The sequence below is a fragment of the Acomys russatus genome, chromosome 21 (assembly GCF_903995435.1).
Source record: "Acomys russatus chromosome 21, mAcoRus1.1, whole genome shotgun sequence".
NCBI classification, from domain to species: domain Eukaryota; kingdom Metazoa; phylum Chordata; class Mammalia; order Rodentia; family Muridae; genus Acomys; species Acomys russatus.
In genome coordinates this window covers 44044869-44071616 of record NC_067157.1, presented here as the reverse complement: position 1 = coordinate 44071616, position 26748 = coordinate 44044869, and the positions used below count along the sequence as shown (strand labels likewise).

Sequence of the window (26748 nt, the reverse complement as noted above, 5' to 3'; positions counted from 1 at the left end):
TAATTATTACTGTTTTAAAACCAGTGTCTTAGAATAAGTAGGCGTTAAATTACTTTCCATTAAATCTGACATTTTTCCCCAGACAGGAATTACAGTTTTATTGGGTTTTAACTTCATAAAATATGCATCCAGGGATGGAAGTTTCCACAGGTGACACATAGCATCCTATTGCTCTCCCCCCTCCCAAATAATGGGACAGCCCACCAGCTCAGCAGTGACAACCATATTTGGAGTTTTTAAGACATCTGAAAAATAGACACATGCTGAGTTGACTGTCTATCCTAGTGTCTTGCTAATCATTTGATTAGCAAGATTACAAAGTAGTAAGATGAAGTAATTAAACTGAATGCAGGGAGAGAATATTCCAACCTCAGAATATGAGACTTTAAACAAGCTAGCACGCCACAGTGTATGCAGCTGTTCTCTATTTGAGAACTAAATGTGAATTTTTAAGTTAATAAATAAGAATTAGCAATAAGGAGAGAGTGAAAGGAGAGATGGAAAGAGAGTTATGGGAAGACACCAGACACCCTCTCCTCTGGCCTCCAAACACACACCTGCATACACCACACAAACACCCACCCACAATTATTTTAAGCTCTCTAAACTGTGAAATACAGCACATGCTCAGTGAGAACCCATCTTTACACTCTCTAATTTTGTCTGATGTATAGCCTCATTACCACACATTACATAAGTCAAGCACTAAAGAGTCACCCAGTCAGTAATTAGAAAATGAAGACAAAGTAGTAAATGCATAAATTATGTGTATTTTTATGTATGTATGTGAGAGAGAGAGAGAGAGGGAGAGAGAAATTATGCCACATGTATGCAGGTGCCCTTGGAGGCCAGAAAGAGACACTGTATACACCAGAGCTCGAGTTATAGCCTATTATGAAGATGCCCAATGTGAACACTAGGAACTCAGGTCCTCTGCAAGAACAGCAAGCGCTCTTAACCGCTGAACCATCTCTACAATGCATAAATGTATAAATGTAGATTTCTTACATTTAATTCTCACTCTCTCTCTCCCCACCTGCGTGTGTGTATGTGTGCCGTGTGTGTGTGTGTGTGTGAGTGTGTATGAATGTGTGTGTATGTATGTATGTGTTTACATGTGTGTGCGTGTCTGAGTACGTATGTGTGTATGAGTGTGTGTGTATGTGTTTGTGTGTGTGTGTGGTATCTGTGTGTGCGTGTGTATGTATGAGTGTGTGTATGTATGTGTGTGTATGCATATACGTGTGTGTGTGTGTAAGAGTGTGTGTGTGTGTGTGTGTGTGTGTGTGTGTGTGTGTGTAGACACTCTGTGAAGTAAATTATCTCCTTCCACATGAAGGAGTCTAGGCACTGAGCTCATGTTATCAGGCTTGGCAGCACATGCTTTTTGCTTATGGAAACATCTTGCAAGGCCCTGAAGCTAAGTTTCAAAGAAATGCACGTCACCTGGTGGAATCCTTTTGGAATTCCCAAAAAGAGTGGACTTTGCTTTTTCCTTTGTTGTGCAGTAAAAATATTTTTATCTTTTGGAACTAATTCTAACTGCTAAATCATTTGGCAAATAAAACAAGAGAAAATTTATTTCATTGACACTTTAGAATTACATGCACACTACATATGAGTTACAAAATGTCATTCACATAGGAATAATTCACGTTACTCATGTTCAAACAATTAAAAATAAAATTGATGTTTTATATAATGAAAATATAAATTGTAATGCTTTCAACTTGTTTTATATATGCCCCCAAACCTAATATTTCAATTAAATGACACGAGCTGTATATAAGCATATAATAAGTAAAGTAAAATTTGTCTTATCAGAAATTAAGGCAGCTGAGTTTTTCATACTCACACAATAAAAAACAAAAGATAGGACCCTCCTAATCCCTAAGGCTGTGAAGTAGGGATGTTGGAAATGTTTCCTCTTTTACAAGCCTCATGGAAGCAGTGACTGGCTTTCACATCATGACCAAGTCATACTTGTTATTTTTTTGAAATTAAAGTAAACATTACTCTAAACTGCATATTAATCTTATTTAAGCTGTGCATATTTATTAAGATATTGAGTAACAAGGGCTCACTTTTGCTAGGAAAAAAATCTAGTTACCACAAAATTTTACATTTTTTTTCCAAATAAAACATGGATGAAGTTAGGCATGTTAACTTCAACTGGATGAAGCTAAGCTTCCCAATTTCAATGCCGTTTATTGCTGGTTACCATACTTATATTCCTGAGAAAAGGGAATTACCCCATAGTAAAAAAAAAGGCAATTAATCACAAAAAACAGACGAATTCTAAAATATAAGAGGTTACATGTTTTAAAACTAACATTTCTCTTTTTACGTATACATTTACACATTATTACACATATATACAAAAAAAGAATAACCACGAAACAATCAGGAATTATATAAATGTTACATTCACAGTGTTTTGGCTATTTGTATTTTGCAACCTTGAAGAAAACATCTTTCCTATCTTAGTGTGTCTAAGATTCTGAATGTAAATCAGTATCTATCATATCTCATCCTTTTTAAACATAAAACATCTATCTAGACCTAAAAACATCTTAACCCCTAAACAATCTCTAAACAATCTGTTCTTCAACCCCATCAGAGACTTAAGGATCTGCCTTGAGCACCTTGAGCCAAATAACACACACACACACACACACACACACACACACACACACACACACACATAAAATCACACTGAAACTTTACTGGATAGCCTTGGCAGCTATTATTAAAGCAGTTGTTTAACTCAGATCTATTAATACTAGCAATTCACATTAGGACTTGGTGACCCACAATTCATTTATTAGTGACATTAGGTAATGGAATCAGGTCAAGAAATGTGTTAGCTAGCACATTTCCGTCCCGGGGCTCCATAGACATGGCCAAATGGCAAAGCCTTCCCATTAGAGATTTCCCACTCTCAACAGGTTCTTGAGCCAATGTTGAACTTCAGAGAGGCTGAAGCCTGCAAGAAATCCGTCACTTCTTTCTCTGCACATTAAGGAGTCCTTGAAGTGAAGTGGGTCTCCTTTGTAATGCAACTGTTCCTTCAACCTTATGTCTTATTGATCTTGTTAGAGGGAAAAAAGCGTGCGTCAGCCTGTGCCCTCCTTGAATTACCATGGACTTCTAATGAGTCAGGTTCATTTAAAGGGCACACTCCCTCTTATGTGCTGTGCCTTCATTGAGACCACGTTTCTGAGAGCTAGCACCTCCATAAACCATCCAGACAGCTCTTTCCTGTCAGAGATAAACAACACAGCGACCTCTGAATTACGACATGCACTCTAATTTCTAATTTCACAGGTTTTTGGTAAACACCGCTTTTGGTTTCACTGTAATAATCACGACTCAAAAGTACATTAAAAATATTGTCAGTTCTACCACTGGGCCAGAGAGAATGCAAATGCGAATACAAATCTACCAGATAGAATGATTTTTTTTTTCTAGAATACACTGCAATGTGCATATTAAAGAAGTTCTTCGTATGGTTTTAGTATAGTGTGTGTGTGTGTGTGTGTGTGTGTGTGTGTGTGTGTGTGTGTGTGTGTATAATTCTGCTTTAATTCCGTCTATGGTGACCAAACTACAATAATTTGAAGTATCAATAAAGGCCAAAGCTCTGGTTTGAGTGAGTCCGCTCCAAAATTCAGGTGCTGATACTCGGTGGCTGATGAGAAAGTATTAAAGAGAGCTCCTCCTTTTATAAATTCGATTAAGACCCTTATAAAAGAGGCTTCCAAGTAACATTTGGTCCTCTTGCCCAATCAGCTTCTAATGCAAGGGTTCCCAGTCTTCTGAGAATGCAGGGCTCACTGGACAGTTTCACCAGCCCACAGCTTGATTTTGAACCTCTCCAGGACTGGGAGAAAATTTAGTCAACCTCCCCAGGCCTGGATACTTTCTCGAAGAAGCACAAAACAGCCACAGATAGCCAGGAAACGCAGCCTTCTTTTAGTGCTGTAAATTCTCTGGCGTTCTCTCCATATTTGCAAACACACATCCATACATGCCAAATCCGCTTCCTTATCCCCTGCCAAGCATGGACCCGACATTCACTAACTGTGAATAGATCACCCCACGCATTGTGTGGGGCTCCTTTCAGTAAATCCTCTCAACAACCGCACCGTGTAGGGCCTTTTGTGTCTACTCTACACAGGAGGAAATGGAGGATAATAGATATTCAGAAATCAGGGCCAAGTCCCACTGTTAGCAAGAGGCAAAAGTTTAATCTGAAGGTGCATTAAGCTCCAGCAGCGAAGTTCCCACTACTGCCTTGGCAATAGCAAAAAAAAAAAAAAAAAAAATCTGCCTCGGTGACCATCCTGTACCTCGATAGTCACTAAACATCCCTCAGAACTGCTCTGGGAAGTACATAAATGATATTTATTATCTCGGTTTGTTTTGGGCTATATTGGCAGTCTTTCCCATGATGCATTTAAATTATTTAAATTATATACCTGGAGGAATCGTTTCATCTACAGAATCATATTCTAAATTAAAAGACCTGACCTTCTCGAAAAAGCGTACTGTGCCCATTGTCCTTATCACCTCAACCCAATGACTCTCGTGGCATATTCTTTGCAGCCACCGGAAAGGGGATATTGGATATTAAAGAGAAAGAAGCAACAGAAGACGCATACAATTCAAAGTCAGGGAGAGCTGTGACTCTAAGCAAGAAGCAATGATATCTCTGTACACCTCTGGTGACCTGTGTCCTTCAGCACCATGCTCCCCAGCAGTGTGTGATAGATAGGGTCACACTGGACAGGTCTTAGGTACATGCAGACTCACTTTGGATACTTCCAATTGGCAGATGAAAAGCTTCCTCCAGGCATATAATTACAACGTATTTGTTAAGCCAAGACAGAAGCACAAACCAAGTTATCTGGCCTTAAAGAGAAATAGGGACATGCCATGTTTTTGCATACAGTGTAATTGTGTGCAGCAGCTACAATTACAGGAGATTAGCACAAGATCTTAAGTGGCATTTATGTGTGTGTGTGTGTGTGGGGCGTTACAGTTTTGCACACTGCAGTCCATAGTAGGATTTTAAAGCTACCTTCTCCAAAGAAGAGAAATCCAAAAACCATCAATTCCTCAGGGACAAATGGGGACATCAGTGGCTGGGAGTAGTGTTCTCTGGGAAAGTCCACTTATTTTTTAGTGTCATAATTATTATCATTGTCCTCCTCCTCTTCATCATCATTATTATTATTTGTGTGGGTGCAATCAAGCACACTGTGGTGTGGCATGTGTGTGGAGGTCAGAGGACCACTTCTGTGAGTTGGTTTTCTCCTTCCATTCTGGATTCTAGGGGCTGAATTTGGACCTTGAAGCTTGCAAGGAAAAAAGGCTTTTAACCACTGAGCCACCTCACTGGCCCAAAGCCCACTAGACTTCAATCTGTTTTCTCCCTGATCTTTTCCTGCTCCTGGCCTGCTTTACAGTGGGCAGTTTTCTCTCATGTCTGACACAGCTAATGCCAGAAATAAAGGCGTTTCCAATTTCAATCACTGGAGGGAAAAGGTAGGAAGCCTAGAGGGTCTAGATACGGCCTGGGGACAGCCCGGTGTTCTACCATGTAGCTCAAGGAGAGAGAGCTCTCGTTCCTCCCTTAACCTCTCCACCACTGAAGAGGCAAGTTGTAAAATCTTAAGGTCAAGGTGAGGGTGTGAGTTTGAAAGACAGTCAGGGATGCTACCACCCAGACAGCCTTTCATTAAACACCAGGAGCCAAACAGTCTTATTGCTCTGAGTTCAGGCTAGCTCACTGGAACAGCCGGCCACCTTGTTCATTTGCAGGGTGTGCCCCTCAGAGACCTGGGAAGAAACAGAAAACTCAACAATACACACAAAGAAATGGCCACCCCCACCCACCTTCATTTATTGGTGACGCAGGCAGCATGCTATTGTTCACAAAGCACTGGCCACCACCCTTTCCAAAACAATGGCTGTCGTGAACACAGGGACATTGTGATTGCATCCCATCCCAAAGTTGTGGAAGCCTCAAAACGGAATAGTTGGCCCATCCTACCTGAAAACCAATGAGGCGCTAGGGGTGTGCTAGGGTGTTCAAGGTAGGTCCCATTCCCAATGACCCAAAAATGTGCTAAGTGAGTAGCTGAAATTTAAAAAAAAAAAAAAAATTAAGTCTAGTAAGAATGAGGCAGGGCTTGCACCAAGATTTTCCAGGTCCTCGTCTGGAATGGTCTCATGACTGAGCACCCCACTCTATCAGCTGCAGTGTTTAGGTCAAACATTATAGAAAGAGTGAACAGGGCAGGGGGCCCTCAAACAATGGCTTGGTAACACCCAATAGAGATTATAAAGTTATAAAATGTAAGACCTGAGGCTTCTCCCAGTTCTCGTTACTGCTAGCCTCAGGAGTTACACCCTAGTTCCCAGAATAGCTATATGCGAGCTCCCAAATATCAGAGGTCCCATACGGTTTCCAGTAACCGCCCTAGGGACCCAGACCCAAGTCCCCACAAGAGGTCTCCCAATGCCAGATGTCCTAATGTCCATATGCTCTAACTTGATAAGCAACCCCACCTGCTTTGTGGTTTTAGCCTTTAAAAACTAGTCTGTAACAGTCACTGGGGGGTCCTTAGCCTCTCAAGTGCTGTAGGACCCTGGCGCATCAGGAATAAACCTTTGCTTTTGCATCAGTGCGTTGTGCCTCATGGTGACCCCCTTCCCAAGTTGGGCATGAGGGTCCAACACAATCACTCCTAACTATATGTAGAAGCCAATCCCCACTACCCACTCTTTTCTTTTTCTTTTTCTTTTTTTTTCTTTAAGATTTGTTTACTTTATGTGTATGAATTTTTTTGCTTGCATGTATGTACATGCACTACATGGGTGACTGTTGAATCCCCTGAAACTGGAATTAGGGATAGCTGTGGGTGCTGGGAAGTGAACCCAGGTCCTCTGTAAGAGCGAGTGCCCTTAAAACCACTGAGCCATCTCTCCAGGCCCTAAACAAATATTCTTATTAATAGAAAAATCGATCTGACCTTCTGTTACACATAAACGAATTTATTGGATTCAAGGAATGCAACTGTACAACATTAGGAAAACCCTCCATATGACCACATTGTCTTTCTAACCCACCGTGGTTTTGTCATATTCGAATATATGTATATTATATATATTCCAGCACTCTGGAATTAATATATATAAAATATATAATAATATATTATATATATATAAACTTTTATGAGGGGCTAATTTATAGTCTGCCATCAGCACAAGTGAAGTCTAGTTTGTTATCGTGTCATAAAATGCAGAACCTCCCCCCTCTGTCTTTGTCAGACCTCATGGGCACTGAATCTGCTTAACTACAAACCAGACATGTGTTCAAGGACCTTGTGAAAAGCTATTTACCTCAACCCTATTCTCTCTGGTTTTATAGACTTGGATAATTTTCCAAAGCCACTGTCCCTTGTGACCAGAATCATAATCGGTTTAATCTATCCTCCAACCTTTCAAGATCATCTAGCTCATGGCCGGTCTCCAGCTCAATGAAGCCTCTCTCGGTCTTGTTGTCTGTAACCACCTTTCAGATGCAACTAAATCATAGCTTGCACAGGTCACAGTTAAGTGCTCTGTTCAAAGATGCCAAGTGCCCTTTGGGCAGCAGGTACTGAGTGGAAGGCCATGCATGGCATTCAACAGTGAGTCTAAGTTTAGTAGATGGCCCTGTAGCTCATACTGGGAAAAAAAAAAGTTAGGCACCACCCACAAATTCTAAACAATATTATTTTTTTCTTTTGGTTTTCTGAGACACCATTTCTCTGTGTAGCATTGGCTGTCCTAGACTGACTTTGTAGACCAGGCTGGCCTCGGACTCACAGAGATCGCCCTGCCTCTGTCTCCCTGAGTGCTGGGATTACAGCAATATACCACCATGCCTGGTTTTCTTTCTTTCTTCCTTTCTTTCCCTTTTTCTTTCTTTCTTTTCTTCCTTTTTTTTTTTTTAAAGATTCATTTATTTTTGTTTTATGTGGATGGCTGTTTTGCCTGCATTTGTGCATGTGTGCCCTCAGACACTACAAGAGGGTGCCAGACCCTGGGAATAGAATTCCAGATGTTTCTGACTGTGCATGTGGGTTCTGGAAACTGAATCTTCATCCTCTGGAACAGTAACCAGTACTCCTGGGTACTGAGCCATCTCTCCAGCCCCTCTGCACACCTTTTCTCCTGAATGACCATAAAATGTTAATCTATGTCAAACACTGAGATAAAACTATGTCACTCATGCTGGGCATGAGTGCTTTTAATTCCAGCACTCTGGAAGTAGAGGCAGGCACAACTCTGTGGGTTCGAGGCCAGCTTCATCTACAAAGCAAGTTCTAGGTCAGCCAAGACTATACAGAGAAATCCTGCCTCATAAAGAAAGAAAGAAAGAAAGAAAGAAAGAAAGAAAGAAAGAAAGAAAGAAATAATCAGTTATCAACTCATCTATTCCCAACAAATTTTCCTACATGTGTCCTCTAAAGTAAAACTCAATATGACATATTTCTAAATGAAACATAATAAGCCAGAGGAAACATACTTCCTCATATAAAGGTTAGATATATCATATAAAACCACTTTTGGAAGATTCTTAAACATGATATTAATATGACACAGAATATTCACACTAAAAATTAAAGTTAGACATAATGGTAAAACACATGTGTTAGTATCATTAAAGCTTCAAACAAAACAACAGCAGTGTCTGTAATTACTATTCACTCGTGTGTCAATATCTACCCAATGCTATTTCATGCCAGGTATGTATTCTACAGGTGGCCTACATGAGGCTGGTACAACACTGACGCCCAGCCACTGACTCCACAGTAGTCCAAACAGCAATAGAAAACTAGAGTCAGAATTAGGAGACAAAAATGATGCTCTGTCAATTATGTCATTCCTCAGAGAGATGCATTGCTCAGTGGCTAACAGCACTGTCTGTTCTTTCAGAGGACCTGCGCTTGCTTCTCAGTTTCTGCATCCAGCAGCTTAAAAGCATCTATAACTTGCTGGGCATCGTGGCGCACACCTATGATCCCAGCATTCGAGAGGCAGAGGCAGGTGGATCTCTGTGAGTTCGAAGCCAGCCTGGTCTGTAGAACGAGTCCAGGACAGCCAAGACCACACAGAGAAATCCTGTTTTGAAAAACCACCACCACCAACAAACCCAAAACCAAACCAACCAACCAACCAACCAAAGCATCTATAACTCTAGTTCCAGGGGACTGAGAGCACTGCTTCCAGACTCCAAGCAGAGGAGCGCGCGCGCACACACACACACACACACACACACACACACACACACACACACACACACACACACACGAGAGAGAGAGAGAGAGAGAGAGGGGGGGGGGGGAGGGAGGGAAGGAGGGGGGGAGGGGCGGGGCAGGGAAGAGACAAAAACACACACCTTTAAAATAAAATATTGGTTAAAAGATTTTTTTTTTTAAATTAAAACACCAGTTCATCACTTTCTGTTGACCTTTCCTCCTTCCCATTCTCCCAAGTTCACCTCAAGAGTAAATTTTAAATGATTAAATAATTAAAAGTTCCATAATATTGGCTGGAGAGAGAGCTCAGCAGTTAAGAACACCACTGCTCCTCTAAGAGACCTGGGTTTAATTCCTAGCACCCACATGGTGGCTTGCAATTGTCAACTCCAATACCAGGGTATTTGGCACTTTCTTCTGGTTTCTATAAGCACTGCACACATGTGGTGCACAGACATGCATGCAGGCAAAACACCTTTATACACAAAACAGTAAATAAAATAATTCAGTTCAATAATATGACCATAAACCACAAAAATTTAATAGCTTTTAAATATTACAACAATCAGCTTAAAATACAGTGGAATAAAAAAGGTTCCATTTGGAATAACAGCCAAAAATAATAAAATGTCTAATACTAACCTTTTAAAATAAATTTACCAAATGTCCCTAATGTGGAACCACAGAACTCTGGGATCAACAATGTTTAGGGAATAACAAACTCTTGGAAATCAGAAATAGAGTGAGTGGATGGAGGCTGGCTACGTTAAGAAGCTTTTTCCAGAGAATATAGTAAGAAGACAAAAGTAAGGAGAAAAAAAGAAAGGAAAAAAAATGTGACCAGTTCTTCCCAGGAAATCAGTCTGCAAGTAAAAAGTGGCCAGAAAACCAGAGAGTAAACTTGAGGAGAAGAAAGTGCCCAATAAAAAGAAGTAAGCTCATCTCCCTGGACGGCCATCTCTAGGATGTGGAGTTCAGAGAGTATCTGGATGAGGACACGAAACTGACACACCCTGGGCACGAAATCCTAAACTTTCCAAACACTAAGAATAACCGCTTCCATAGAGACAGAGTCGACTTTCAGATAAAGCACCTCGGCTTAGTCTTAAGAGAAATGTTGGAAACTACAATAAAACATACTTTCATAGTTTGTGGGGAAATGGCCCAGTGGTAGAGACAGGAACTTGTGTGCTTGACTTCCCAGCCCCCAGGAGAGCCTACTAGACCCTTTTTCTAGTCTGGCCAATGGACTGCTCAGGGAAGTGACTGTGTCACATTTAGGATATAGGAATGAAAAACCCCTATGGTGATCTCCTATTAGATGAGGCCACAAGATGGAAGCAGCCCAGGCACGGCCCCCCCAACCCCCACACCCGAACTAGCTCCCAAAAAGACGTTAAGCTTGGAGGGGGACTTCCAAGAGAAAAAGACAAAGTCTAATATGTGAAACTTTGGAGACACTGGAGCTTCTGACCTTTTTATCACACTATTCTGATTGACAAAGATTTCCAGCATAGAATTCTATAACCTGAGAAGAATCCAATGAGGGTAAAAAAAAAGAAAGATATTTTCAAGAAGTTCTACATCTCAGAAAATGTTGTCACTCCAGTCTTTTCGATGAAGGCTGAGGAAAAGAAAGAAATACACCTAGAAGGCAGAATAATGGCTTCTAGGAGATATGGTTCTACAAACTTCCAGAATCTGTCGATATTTTATATAACCCTACTGACAAAAGGGGACTTTGCACTTTGAATTCCCCGAGGGGTTAGTGGCTGGAGAGAATGTCTAGATTATCCAGGTGAGACTGGTCCAAACACAAGGGTTCTGGTAAAGGCAAGAGAAGAAAAAGATCTGAAAAAGATCAAAAGAGATCTGAAGATGCTACCCTACTTGGCTTTGAAAACAGAGAAAGGAGCCATGACCGAGACAATGCTGGTGGCTTCTAGACTCTCAAAGAGTCAAACAAATAGTTTACCCCCTAAAGCTCCCGGAAGGAGTACAGTCCTGTTGGCATCTTGATTTGGGTCCTTTGAGGCACATTTCAGCATTATGACCTTTAGAGTTGTAAAATCAATAAATTGTGTGAGGTCATTGAAATTGTGCTAACTACAGTCAGCAACAGAAAGAAATGAACATAATGCATTTCCAGGAATTCCTTTCCTGGAAAGATGTCATCAGTATTTGCCCCATCCTTATGAGGCTCCAGTGGCAAACCAAAGTATGACATGATTCCATGGAAGGCTCACCCAGGAAGCCAATGAGTCTACTGAGATTATTTACAAAGTATGGGGAAGGTGCTACTGGCAGGGGTATGGGCCGTCCTCAGGTGCTTCACTGGAAAGTCTTCACTCATTGTGGATGATGGCTTTCCTGTGGATCATAGATGCCATTCTTTTTACTTTACCACCCTGAGCCTACATATGCTAGGACATCCTAAAACCTTGAGGCTATATACAATTATGGCACAATGCAGATAACAGTAGAATCCCAGGGGAGGCTCCATTGACCCTTTCTACCTCCTCATTCTATGAATGTCAATAATCCACAGACCCGATTATAATGGACGTCTGTAAGGAAGTACAGCCAATCAGATGATGACATTGTCTGTTTTGCTCAGAGGTCTTCATTCTACAACACAGGCTTTTCAGGAAATGGGAGAAAGTCCAGAAGAGAGTGAAGGGAGCACACTGGACATATCTGAACCGTCGGCTAAGGATGGGGTGGGAGCAGGTAAGAGGTTCCATGAGTGACATCATCAACTGGACATCGACACATCACCTAATGTGTGCAAAGTGCTCCAGGAGAAATTCTACAGTAAGAGAGAGTTTAAGGATAACTTGGGAATTGTAGAAAAGTAGATAAATAAATAAAACCAAAACCCAATTAATCATGAAGACAAAGAAGAAAGGAAAGCAACAAGAAGGGGACTCGGTGGCTGCAGTTGGAGCCACTGGGATGATTAGATTGCTGCAGCCCTGAGGTAATTGTCATGTTACGGAAGAATGGTGGTAAGAGTTTTCCTCAATTTACTAGAGCAATTTCTAGACTAGATATGCAACAAATGTGCAGTGTCCACATGTCTGTGCTCCACTGTCCAAGATACCTCACCTCCCACAACCAACTAAAACCATAGCTATGGTTGATGCTGCTGGTTTTCTTCAGATTGGGAGAACAGGCAGGTGAGATGGTACCACAGACACAAGTGCTGATGTCCCAAGTTCAGTCCTTGGGTACCACATGGTGGGAGCAGAGAATGGAGTCCCACAGTTGTCCTCTGAGCTCCAGACATGCACTACCATAGTATATGTGGGTACACACAGAAACAACATTTAAGACTTGAGCCTCTCCCTTGGTAATTGGTCCTTTGGAAATGAGGTGGGGAAGATGCAAAAACAACAGTTACATAAAACAAATATTTTTAAGCCTTGGCTACCCAGATTTTTTTTTTAAATGCTACAGATATGTTTAGTTTAGCATTAAATTACGGAGGGAGAAGTGGGTCCATAATGTTCTTCTTGGGAACACATTACATGCTCATAAAATGGACAAATTTAGAAAAAACATTGCATCTGAACTTGGTAACACAATTCCACTGAAAGCTGACCTCTGGGGAGGCATTTTGGCTGCTCTAAACACTTCTACATCAATAGCTTAAGAGCAAGGATGGGTGTGAGTGAAGAGAGGGAGGGATATGGGAGACTTTGGGAAGGAAACAGTCTCTGTTACATAAGGCTGACCTGTTTCCCTTGTGAAAATTATTTCTTTTTCTTCTAAGCTGCTAGTGACCCACCTCACCGAAAACTCCAAACACAAGATTCATTACAGCATGCACTGGCCTTGGAGGCTTTCTGGAATCATTTAAGCATCAAATGTTCAAGTCATTACTTTTTTTTTTTTTTTTTTTATCGTTTGCAATGATCAAAACAAGAAAGAAAGAAACAGGGGCACAGCAGGGACTCCTTCAAGGTCAGGCTCATTAGAGCGAGGCTGATTCTAATTCTTAGCTTTATTCTGCCTTGTTAAGGTCTCTTTCTATACCTAATATATTTATCATGAATCATTAAGCACAATCCTATTATTCTTCAATAAAACAAAAAGCAGCCTTACTCCTTTAGTTTTTTTTTTTTTTTTTTTTTTTTAAGTACTTCAGTAAAATCATGATTGAACACAGACAGGCACTAGGAAACAATGGTGAGAGATTGTGGAAGGCCATGCTTAGTGTCCCGAACCAGCTCAAACAATTAAACAGGAGCCTCAAATATTCTTATAAGCTAGGAGGCCTGTAGTCTCTATGTTAATTGATTTTAAAAATCCAGAGAAAATGAGGTAAGTGTGTAGCAGGTTGGGAGCAAACTGAATTATGAGGGTCGGAGTTTGGAAAAGGAAACCTGCATAGTACCAGAGGCTGGTTGCTGAGTACTCACTACATGCCTGGCACCTGCTAGGTGCTTTCCAGCCATTTCATGTAAGTTTACAACTCTGAGACAGTCACTACTACCTTTTAGACCAGTGGCTCTCAACCTTCCTAATGCTGTGTACAGTTCCTCACGTTGTGCTGGATCCCCACCATCAAATTAGTTTTGTTAACTACTTCATAACTGTAATTCTGCTGCTGTTACAAATTGTGACATAAATGTCTGCGTTTTCTGATGGCCTTAGGTGACCCTTGTCAAGCGGTCATTCAATCCCCAAAAAGGTCTCGACCCAGAGGTGGAGAATCACTCTTTTAGAAACTGAAGCTCAAAAACAGTATCCAGTGTAGCTAAGGTAACCAGGGGAGATTTGAACTGAGGTCTGACACCAGTTCACACTGCTTGTTCTCCCTGTACACCAAGGACGAACATACGGGTTAGAACGCAACATCTGACAAGTTAGGCTGGTACTGGGCTAAATGTAAATGTTGGTACCATGTGCATATTTATTAGTCTTGCCACTAGTTTATATTTAGAATGCTTTGCAATGTTAAAATAGCCTAAAGAATTTTCACTAGTTTTGCCTTTAAGATGAGAAGATACTATACACCGGAGAATTCCAGTTGTGAGGGACAGCCAGCCACTAAGCACAGAGGTTGCTGTTCGAAGGAGCAGGAAGACAGAAACTGGCTACAACAGAAGGATGCAGGCCAGCTGCTCACAACCCAATGTCACCAGGGATTGGTTTCCTTCTTGCAGGACAGCACAGACAAAAAGAAAACAAGGTGGATGGCTGCATCCACAGGTTTGGTGGCTTGGGGGATAGGAATAAGAAATGCATTATTTTCTTGAATCTCAGCCCTTGTGTTTGAGTAAAAGGTGATGCTCGCCAAAGGAGGGAGACAGGGTGTGCATGAGTTCCAGTGATCCTGCCTTTGGAGAAAAGGTACTTTGTAGGATCAGAACAGTTGTCCAAACTGACTGAAGCTTGGCTCAACAGCATGAAAGTAATTGTGCTCTCAAACCCTTCAAGGGACATACTATACACCAATTATAACTATAAACTATAACTATAAAATATTTTAGTTTTCCTTTGTAGATGCTAAGGAAACAATGAAACTCATTTTTCTTTACTCCAGTACCCCGGAACTGCTTTTTTAAGTCTCTCAACTAATGGTGTCTTAGAATTGAGGGAGTTGTTGAAAAGGGGGAAAAAAGAAAAACAAGGATGAATCCTTCCTTACAATTTTGGCAGTTGTGTTGTTAAATGTTCCACGGAGTAGTCTGTAGAAATAATGCCATGTTCTTTAAAAGGTCAAGAGGCTTTGTTTCTGTTTTTGTTACCTTCCTAGCCCCACCCTCTGTGGCTATAAGATGCCTCGCTTCAGGAACCTTCTATTAAATGAACTGTCACCCAAGGTTCTTTTTAGAGAAAAATATGATGCTTCATGATACAGTTTTATACATAAAATGGCAATTAGAAGAGTAGGGATAGAGTTCAAATAGAGGAAACTGGAGTGAATGTTGGGAATAATAAAATACCAAGAGGCTGGAGCGATGGCTTGGCAAGGAAGAGGATTGGCTGCTGTTGCAGAGGATCTGGGTTCGGGTCCCAGAATCCACATGGCATCTTACAACTATCTATCTCTAAGTACAATTCCAGGGGGACCTGATACTCTTCTGATCTCTGTGGGTACTGGATGTATGTGGTACATACAAAACACCCACAGACATAAACTAAAGTAAATATCTATGTAAAAGGAATATAAAATCTTTATGTAAAATGAGTTATAAGGAACAATGAAGAAGAAAGGTTGAAGACAGTCTGAGATCTGTGTAACAATAAATGTTGGGGTTTTTTTGTTGTTGCTGTTGGTGTTTGTTGCTGTTTTTTTTCCCCCCCGAGACAGGGTTTCTCTGTGTAGCCTTGGCTGTCCTAGACTTGCTTTGTAGACCAGGCTGGCCTCAAATTCACAGCAATCCACCTGCCTCTGCCTCTCAAGTGCTGGGATTAAAGGCGTGAGCCACCACGCCCAGCCATAAATGTTGTTTAGAAAAGCCATACACTGTGGTAAGCTCCTAGCCACAGTGTTAACCATTTGTTAAGTAGAACCATAGTTCTAACCATTTGATTTATTAAATCAAATAACACATAACATGACTCAACAATAAATGTTATTGAGGCCATGAAAGACATTAAACATAGCCTGTTTATCTTTCTGCCTAGTGCTGCCTTATCACAGCCAGGTCCTAAACACTGGCTGGCTTAAGATGGTCAGGTGTGATCACTCATTGGTCAGAAGTTCATAGGTCTCAAATGAGGCTCTTACAGAATGTCTTGTACTTTGGGGTCTCAGGAAAACAGTCTGTTCCAAGCCCTTATCTCAGCTACAGGGGTCCCCTTGCCCTGCGTCAGCTTGGGTAAGCACACCATTCCCTAGGGTGTCTCTGTCCCTGAGCCCAAGTTTCCCTCTTCTTACGAAATCCTCAGGCAAAATGCACTTAGGGTCTGCCCCAGATTCATTTTACTACATGCCCACAGATCTTCTTTCTAAGTAAGATCTCACATTTGCTGACCTCAAATGCACTACGAAATTAAGGATGACTTTGAACTTCTGATCTTCTTGGGTCATGATGCATGCCTGTAAGCCCAGCTCTTGGCAAATGTGATCTTATTTAGAAAGACCTTTACAGATGTAATAAAATGAAAATAGGCAGACCCTATTCACATACATACATACATACATACATACATATATACATACATACATATATATATATTAATTATTCTGAGGCATTTTTCAAAAGACTGTGACACAGAAAGAAAAATGAAAGAATGGTAGAAAGTTATTACATGTCCTCCCACACAATAGACACTGACCACATATGACCATGGAGAATTTGAAATGTGGCCAGTGCAATTAGAGTGAAGATGCTTACTTCTTGAATTTCAATTTAAATGCTAACAGCTAGTGTGCTAAATGGTGTGGGCCTGTGGGAATGGTTCATTAGCAAAATGAACAGCCATTGTTCTATCATCCTTTACACTGCTTATTGCATTAGCCGAAGTGTTACATCATTCATCTTTCCAGAAGATGTCCAGAAGATAGAAATAATGAGTGGAGACTGTCTTTGTAATCTGTTCTCTCTCTCTCTCCCTCCCTCCCTCCTTCATTCTCTTCCCCTCCCTCCCCCTTTCTCCCTTCCCCTCACGCTCTCTCTCCTTCCTATGTCTCCCTCATTTTCTCCCCCTTCTTCAATGGTGCTAAGCATTGATTGAGTCCAGACATTATGCACAGCAGGCAAGCACTCTATCACATCATCAACATTCTGTGTAGTCTGCTTTTAACTTGCATTCAAGAATATTACAAGAGCTAGCAGTGGTTTGCAACCTATGGGTCATGGCCCTTTTGGGGGCCAAATGACCATTTCACAGGGATCACATATCAGATATCCTGCACATCAGATATTTACATTATGACTCATAACCGTAGCAAAATTACAGTCATAAGGTAGGAACAAAAATAATCTTATGTTGGGGGGTCTCCATAACATGAGGAACTGTGTTAAAGTGTCGCAGCATTAAGAAGGCTGAGAAGCACTGTGATAGAGGAAGCAGAGGTGAATGCACACTCAGACAATGCTGAAGAAAGAGCCCAGGTAGGAAAACCTCAACTTCGAGTCTTCACATGATGGCAGGCTAGATTAGTTCTTTCAGATCAAAATCCAGTAAGCAGACCATGTGCTTATCAAGATGAGTAGGCCATAGAGTATTTTTACACAGTCATTTAAGAGGAAGGACTTCACCAAATGATATTCTTTAAAAAGAAAAAGGCATGGCCTGTTTAGCTACACGGACACAGAATGGTACTACCAAATAAATGGTTTGAAAATATAAAAATGACAAAAATAAGTATACAAATGAAATAACTAGGGAAAAAAACACACATATAAAGTAGGCTCGGAAGGACTGACTTCTCAAAGTTGAAAATGCCCCAGGAAATCAAAGGGTGAGTGGTAATGAATAGTTTTGTTTTGTTTTCTGGAAACTGAAGGCTAAATTTTTATGCCCCAAAGTACATGTAAAATCCCATAAATAAATAAATGAGCCAGTTGTGGTGGCACACATCTCTAATCTCAGCACTTGGGAGGAAGCTTGGTCTACAAAGTGAGCCCAGGACAGCCAGGACTACATAGAGAAACCCTGTCTCAAAACAGGACAGACAAGAAAGTAGGGGTGGGGGAGAAAAAAAGAAAGAAAGAAAGAAAGAAAGAAAGAAAGATGCTTGCATTTCACCTAGTTATTTTGAAATTACTAAAAGCACGGGCCCTGGCACTTCACATTCTGAAATTGAATTTGAAGTCTAACACTTAGGTCTGACCTTTTGGAAATTAGTCAGCTTCCCTGGGATCCAGATTTCTTGTCTGCACAGTAAAGACTTCAAAAATGACTTCCTCTTTTTATAGAGCCTGATAGAGAGTACATTTTTCATGCAACGTGTTTGGCAGAGTCTTTGGCACAAGAAGAGATACAGGTCAGCTGAGGGTAGTGATTTTATTATCCTCAAGTTCCCCAGAACCCATCTCTTGCTCTGTCTGTCATCTATGGGAAGCCCAGACACGTGAAATGATACCCTGTGGTCGCTTCCTACCAGCACACTCACCAGCGCTACTGACCGCTGCTCCCACCAGGTAGGACATGCCAGATAAAGACAGGTTCAGGAGTGTGTGATGGGACAAGATGCTCAGTGTGCTGCCTCTTACGCTCAACTTCAGTCTTCCCCTACCCCAGAAATCCCTTTCCCCTGCTTTTCAAATGACCAGGCATTACTTTAATGAACTCTAATTATACACAAAAGTAGACGAGGAAAATTTTGTTTAAATCACCTAAAGCCCTACTGCCTGAAATCAGAAAACCACTAGAAACCTGTCACGCTTTTCCCTACAGACCTGGCTATCACACCATATGTGACGTTTTGTGCCTGGTGTTGTATTCAAGAGTATCTTTCCGTTTTGTTCACTAGAGATCCACGTGTTCGTTCTCAGTTCACTCTCCATCCTCACACAACACAGTAAAAAAAAAAATGGTTGTCCAAAAAAAGCACTAGCTTTGCCCTTCTATACTAAAAGAATTATACACTCAAAGATGGAGGTGAGCTGTGGGGTCCAAGGAGATTTCAAAACCAAGGGAAAATCACAGGCGTTCGCTCATTTTTCTCTTATGAAAATCCTGGAGAGAAGAGAGGCAGGCCCAGTGTGCGCCAGGTGGCACACCCTTTCCTCCGCATGGCTACTACTTATGGAATGTGAAACTCGTTTGGCTTGAACTTTTAATAAAAGAGAACTTGTAACTTGGGATATTTTCGGGGCCCAAAACTCCTATTTTATCAAGATCGCAACCCTTGGTCTTGGCATCAAGAAGTTATTTCTGAGTGCTAAGCAAATATGAAAACTATGGGTCTGGCCGCCATGTGACTTTCTTCTGCCAGAGTGGATTCATTCCAGAGGCCAGACATGTGTGAGCCCTTCTCCTCTGGGTACCACCAAGACTCTCCCGAAGCCAGAGGTCTGTAGACTGAAATGATCAGCCTTCTGACCCAGGGGATACTCCAGGGGCCTTAATCCGGAAGGCCGCATTCATTGTTTCTAGGGTTCAGTTTCACTCCAGCGGAAGTCAGAAGCATGGGCAGAAAATACGTTCACAGACAAGGAGGTGTTTTTACCCTTCATTATATATTCTTGTTACTAAGGATTCTGCCTTACAAAGTCAAGTGGGCCTGAGTCTTCTGCCGAGGAAAAACCTGGCTTATCAGACTGTACTCAAGAGTAAAAAAACCCAACAACCAGGTAGTAGACCCTCAAGGAGTGTTCATACTCCCTTTGCCTGACATCAAGCCAGGGCATGGACAGGGAAGTAAGAAAACCTCACATATGATGCATACTGTTTCTCTCTCTCTCTCTCTCTCTCTCTCTCTCTCTCTCTCTCTCTCTCTCTCTCTCTCTCTCTCCCTCCCTCTTCCCTCCATCCCCCCCTCACCCTCCCCCCCCCCCCGCCCCCTGTCCCACCTGGGAAGTTGCTGACCAAATGAAAAATGTTTCACTTAAAATTGAAGTCCCAAACCCTTAATGATGGTGAATCATCATTTTATTAATAAGTAACCTTTACGTAACAAGCCATGCAGTGAAAACAGCACAGCAAAGGTCTGGGGGAATATTTTCCTTCACTCATAGCCTTTGCAGAAACTGCTCCAAATGTGGACTGCAGACACACAGTGTGAGCATCCTGGGAGCCAGTTGGAAATACTGATTCTTAGCTCCTACCCCAGATCATGGAATCAGAAATGGTGGGGCTAGCCAGCACAGCATGTGTTTTAATAACATTGCTGGCAACTCAGATGCCAGCTCACATTTGAGCCCTGGCCTCATGGGACGAACCTGGGATGGGTACCAGCAGTTCAAGTTCAGATCCCAGCTCTAGGTTGCGTGGTCCAATTCGATGGATTCAATGGGAAAGCTAATACCGATTGCCACTCTGAACTGAGGGTTGTATAAGGATATGAGGAGGATGTGTTAGACCAAGTCCTGACCTTTGGCCCAGTATCCATTTTCTCTTCTAGGAGACTATTTGTTGTTGATGTTGTTTCCCATTGGTGTTCCTGTTGCCTGCAACATCCCAAATAACCTTAAAAGCGCACACTGGATTCAACAGTAGGACACCCTTCAATTATGATGAATCCTACTCCACAATTCATCAATAACCTTAATGCTACCCCAGTCAGGTAAGCACAGACCACTGCTGATTGACTGACAGTCACTTTGCATGTGAGTGCTGTTCAGACATTCTGTGCTCTAGGCAGCAATTTCAGTCAAACTCTGCCCAGGAAAAACTGAGGCTCAGAATATTACATAGTTCACTTAGTGTCATACAAAGTGGCAGGACCAATACACCTTGAGAAATAGTTTTTCAAGAGGCTGGGGATGGAGCTCAGTTGCAAGCGTGTTTGCCTAGCATGCACAAGGTCCTAGGGTTGAATCCCAAGCACCATATAAGATTTAAAAAAAAAAAAAAAAAAAAAAAAAAAAAAAAAAAAAACAAGTGCAATGGTAAATGACTGCAATCTCAGTATTCCACAGATTAAGATGAAGACTTCAAAGTTATCCTTGGCTACATAGTGAGTTCGAGGCCACCCTGGGCTGTTGTAGAACTCTGTCTCTTAAAACAGCAAAAGCCATAAAGAACACAAGACCAACTTTTGATTTGTCAATTACAACTTCCTCTTCCATGGGCTGCTCAACCATCACCATCAATTGCAACGATAGGAAAAAAAAAAAATCATGTTCACTGCATCACATGTATTTTTCTCACATGTCAAGATCATTTTCATCCTGTTTTGTTTTGTTTTGTTTCCCCCCATATTTCAGTGAGCTTGCATTTGGCTTTCACAGAGCTCAAGAAAGTAGAGAGTGACTGGAAAATTATATTCACGAACTGTGCTGTTGCCGAAAGCAAAGTGACGCTGCTCACAGCAAGAGCGAGGTGGGCACAGCTAGCATAGACTTGGGAGGCATAGCATAGACACTGGCAGGGCACGAGTGGTGTAATACAACTAGAAAGTGGGCCAGAGATGGTTTGATAGAAAGGAGAGGAGCCTCAGGGCCCACCACCAGGAGCAAGCTCTATCATGCGCCTCTCACCAAGTGCCAAAACAAATCAGTCAAGGCCAGTGACATGAGACGCAATACAGAGGAGGTGGACAAAGGTCTGAAGTAAGCCAGGACCACAATTCCCAGGCTGCTCCAAGTACAGATGGAGGAATGGCTCTTCCTCCCCTGTCACTCTGGCCATCTTCAGGCTCTTCAAGCTCCACCATAGCTGAAGATCCTTTGACACCATCTGCCTACCGCCAGCTTTTGAATGACTCATGGCTAGGAGGAACCTGGTTGGGTTTGCTGGTTGCCCAGGAGCCGCCAGAGTACAAGCATATGAGTTCTGCTAAAGAAAAAGCAGATTATGCCACAAGCAAAGACCCTACCTTACTAGGAGGTGGTCCATGGTCATCCAAGTAAGTGGAATTTCCTAGGAGGGAAAAAGAAATTGAGTGGTAAATTTTTTTAGCTCCCAAAATAACTTGTGAAACAGTTAAAAAAAAAAAAAAAAAAAAAAAAGGACATTGATTGGTTGTAAAGTAAATAAATAAATTAAAATAAAATAAATTCCATATTTAAAATAAAACAAAAAATGAGCATTCTAGATATATTTCTATCCAGACATAAGGGAAGATGGGTAATTAATTGATCACCACTTTGTCCAGTTTTACCAATGTTACACATCTGGTTAGTTTGGTCAGGGACACGCATGCGTTTGCATGCACACAAGCATCCACATGCAGAAAGACATGTGCGAGCATCTATTAGCTATAGGACCTGTTAACATACTGACCATCCAGCCCACTCCCAAAGCTCAGATTCCATAGCTCTGCAAATGTGCTTTGGTTACCAGGCTTTGGCGAACTACACTCTTTCTCCAGTTTGCTTTGAACTTGCCAACTTCCCTTCATCTTTTCAGCCTAGCTTGAATGTGATTAATAGGCGCCTGCTGGTGGGTTTTCATAGTGCATGGTTATTGCTTCCTAGTGAGTAAGAAAGACCCAGAGGGCTGGGGGAGGACTCAGTTGGGAGAGTGTTGGCTCCACAGGAATGGCAACCTGAGTTTGGATCCGCACACCCACTTAAAAATTCAGGCATGCAGCAACAGCCTGCAAGTTCAATGCTGGCAGGGTGGAGAGAGGCAGATCCCACCTCACTGGCCAGCCATTCTAGCAGAACAGAGAGAGACCCTGTCTCCAAAAAATAAGGCGGAGAAACCTTTAAACAAATCTTGTCTCAATGTCATACATGCCTGTGCAGATGAGACAGACAGACAGACAGACACACACACACACACACACACACACACACACACACACACACACACCACAACTCAACTAAGACTGCAAGCTTTGCTAAGCATTTTACTTACAAATACAGCTTTACTAGATCCAAATTTCAGATGTGGGTTAGAACTGCTCCCATTTTCCAGATGAGAAAACAGAAACCTAGAGGACTCCAGTAACTTGCTTATGGTGACTGAACTGCAGGCAGAATGGAAGAACTGAGTTTTCTAGAGTGTGTTTGGGCATCTGCCCATCTGGAAAGCATGCTTGCATGCTGCCTTCTTGACTGTTTTGTAGCATGAGCACCGCACATGCTACCATTTGGTGCCTCTGAATCATATGGAGCTGGCTACCTGGAAGCTCCCAGCCAGCAGGATAACTCATTAACCCAGGGAACTCTCCACCAGCAAAGCAAGACGGTAGGGCTTGCTACAGGAAGAAGTGCAGAAGACACCGGAAGCACAAGTTACCTATAAACAATAGGTTAGGGAATGTGATAAATGTCCTACTTTGAGAAGATGAAAGGTGCTTTTGAAAGTACACCATAAAAATATCTTAGAAAACTGGAATAAAAAGGGAAGCAGAGTTTAAGCCAGGGACAATTCAACTGAGGACATTTTTCCAAACGCAATAAGTAAGTGGGGTTTGGCATACGGATTTTTCCACCCTGAGTCATCACCTATCTCTTTTGCTTTGTAGTGTGCTGATTTATAACCCACCTGATGTCCACAGGGGCTGTACTCTAATTGGCCGTGTGTATATGTTAACCAGACAGCAAGGGCCACTTTAAACCGCAAGACACAACATAAATACCTGTCCTGCATAAGACAGGGCTAGACAAACCCTTAAATGCGAACGTTGGTTAGAGACGCATTACTGTGCCAGACTCCACCAAGCACGCACACGAAAAGAAAGATCAATGTCGGACTTAGTCAGAGAATACGCCTAAACAAGTTGCCTAGGTCTAGAAGCGTGTTTAGCAATATCCTACAATAACACAATCTGTACGGTTGCTCACCATTGTACTGTGTCTTCTCCCGAAGGATGTGACAGATCCCAACACATTCCACACAACATGTCCTCCCGGTACATCAGAACTCAAGGATGGCTTCCTTACACTGGCAATATAGGTTCTGGGGGGGGGGGGCCAGCTACAGGAAGACAGGTGTTTCTGTGGTATGTGCAGCCAGTTCCCTCTCCTCCTCAGGTGTGACTGCAATTCCTTGGCACTTAAGAAGAGCTTTTCATCCTAGGATATTAGGCTTTGACAGGGCAAAGTAAATAAAACTGTCAGGATGTTTGAAAATGCACCGGGTAACAGACATCAAAGGACGAGCTGTTATCAAAATGCTTTGCTTAGAATGGGCTTGCAGACAACAAAGGTGCTTGGCCTTCCAGGTGATTCTATTCAGTGTACGTTTTCAGAGAGGTAAAAGCAAGCTCTTGGGGCCTTTGGGCAGAGAGCTTAGGATCCGAATTCTGGAAAGGGGGAAAAAGAAAGGAAGACTAAATAGGGGCCAGGCTGGGACAGGGGACATGCCCTCAACTGAAAGAACATTCATGTGCCTATACACTCCAAAGCCTACCCTAGCTTTGCTGCTCTTCACAATGGAGTCCTTTTGGAAGGCTGTACACACAGCATCAGAAACCATCTGCAAATGTAAGTACATGGGATTTACAGCTTGAGCAGTCAGCAGAGTTCACATGTACCACCAGTCTCCCATGCACCACGTTATCGGAGTCTTTCTGCTTATAAACTATTTCCAGTGATGATTTATTTTAAAACACTCAGGTGAGGTCTGACACTAGATCCAGGAGGCTAAGCATCTGGACTGCTGTCTGTTTACTGGGTAATACCTGTTATTGCCATGGGTGGTGGGTGGTAAGAGCCATGGTGATCTCTATTGGCGGAACCAACAGACTAACCATATGCGAGCCACTGGAACTCTACATGACAGGACAATGACCATGAAAAATCAGATATATACCCAGAAATCAGGTTAAATATTCTTTTGTAGCAGGGAGTATCCCCCAAAAGAATGTTAATACTCAGATGGCAGTATTCATTACCCTCAAAGATTTCTATATACACATCTGTAAAACAAAATAAGCTCGTACCTTATAAGAAAATCATGAGGTTAACACCATTCCACAAAAACAACAACAACAGCAGCAACAAAACAAAACAATAAACCCGAGAACAATGTCTGCATACAGTAGGCACCTGGTAAGTGCTCACTAGCAGTACTAATTGTGTCTGGCAATAGCAGCAGCAGGGCAGGAGCAGGCCCGTGCCTTTCCATCTCCTCAGCTCTTTCACCCTCTGCTGCACATTCCACTTGCTTACAGAACTCTGAAGAAATGCCATGCCAGGCTCCAGCCGTTGCAACTCTGATTTAATTATTCTGGAAAAAGTCCCAGGCAGTTGGCATTTTTTTTTTAAGTTCCTTAGGTAATTCTAATGTCTAGCCAGGCCTGAGAACCACTGAGCTACAGCACAAATGAATATATTTCATAACTCAGGTCAAATCCAATTTTCTAGAAGTGAAAAGGATTATATCCTTTCCAGGCTCATCTTAATCAGAGGTCACCTCCATCATGGGTGATGAGAGATCTCTACACGGATGTCAAGTCAAAGGTGAATGCTGATGGAGTGTACATGACCATGGAGTGACCATTTGTGTGCGATGCTGACCAGGCAGGTGTAGGTAACACGTGCCTCAGAAGGTGTAAAGAAATGAAAACGAGCAGCAGGCTACAGGCTCCCTGAAATGGCACCAGCAAAGGTTTACTCTAAACATTTCCGAGACTCCAACATTGCTTTTACTTCAGAATATGCAGCTATGGTAAACAGTGTTTGGCTCTTTGAACCCCTGTGCTCGGGTTCAGTGAGAAGGTAAGTGGCTAAATCCATCATATGCCTGCAGTTCCCTAGACGCAATGTAACTTAAAACCACAGTTCTGGAGACACTCACATACGAGCCTCACATATATTTTATGCACCCATGAGATCCTGAGAGTAAGAAGCCCCCTGGGAAATCTAAAGCAAAGACCCTCTTTAGTGGCAGCCCCAAGAGCCGTGTCCTGTTTCCAGGCCGTGGACCTGACGAAGAGGGAGGTAAAGGGACTTGGAGAGCATAGATTAGCCAAATGCCACACCTGTGAGGACTGCGCTAGAGACCAGCACAGCCATATAAAGAAACTGCCAGAACTGCTAATCTGCAGCTACAGAGATGGCTTAGCCATTTAAAGGCACAGTTCACAATCGAAACAGCAGATGTGACAACCCAGTGGGTATCTGAACTCTGTCTTGGACTGCTGTGTAGTTTGAGTAGCCAGAGCTGCTCTTGTGTTAGAGGAAGAGTAAAAAGGAAGCCCCAGAAGAATGACGTCATGCCTTCAATAATACAGGACTGTCAGAACTGCGTGGTGACAGAACAGAGCACAGGAGACAGCAGAGCTGTAGGCTGCAGAATCAAAGGACTTGGTTCAGATCCTAGCCCTGCCCTTTAGTTGAGTGACCTGGAAGCAGTGCCTTGGTTTTATTTCTGCTTGAGACAACATAGGGACCTTAAGACACAGTCAGGAAAATTAAATAGATTAAATGTAAGCATACATGTCAAATGGAATCTTTAGGTACACAAAGCACAATGCCTTCTGGAACATGGTAGATGCTCAGTGAGGAGCCACTGCTGTATTGAGGGATCACAGTTAGCCCCTGCGTCACTCTCCTTCCACTGTCACCAGCAGCCCTTTGAAAGATGTGACATAGCAGTTAGTTTTGAAATTTGTAAAGCCTACTTGTAGAATGATACACTTTTTTTTTTTTTGAGGATGGCTGAAAAGTGATGCCCACTAAACTGACATTGTCCTACCTAGTGGAACCTGTCAATGTATCACAGCAATCAGAAACTCATGACCACTGCTCTGGCATCAGCCAATCTTATCATTCACGTTTTCTTTTATAATTGCATTTATTACTCAGAAAAAGAAGGATACCCAAGGCTAGTGAAGTAGCTTATAATCTGAAAAATGAGCATTAATATAATCACTTGATGTTTTTTATTATTTTCCAATATTATCTGGATA

At 42.1% G+C, this 26748-nt stretch overlaps 1 protein-coding gene across 1 annotated transcript in view; it reads right to left on the bottom strand.

The window, feature by feature from the left end:
- The window catches only part of Ust (uronyl 2-sulfotransferase), a 287561-nt gene that overhangs the window by 147716 nt on the left and 113097 nt on the right, over positions 1-26748 (bottom strand). The window contains exon 2 of the mRNA XM_051164562.1: positions 21760-21803. Within this exon, the coding sequence (XP_051020519.1) occupies positions 21760-21803 (44 nt within the window). The remainder of the gene's footprint in view (positions 1-21759; positions 21804-26748) is intronic.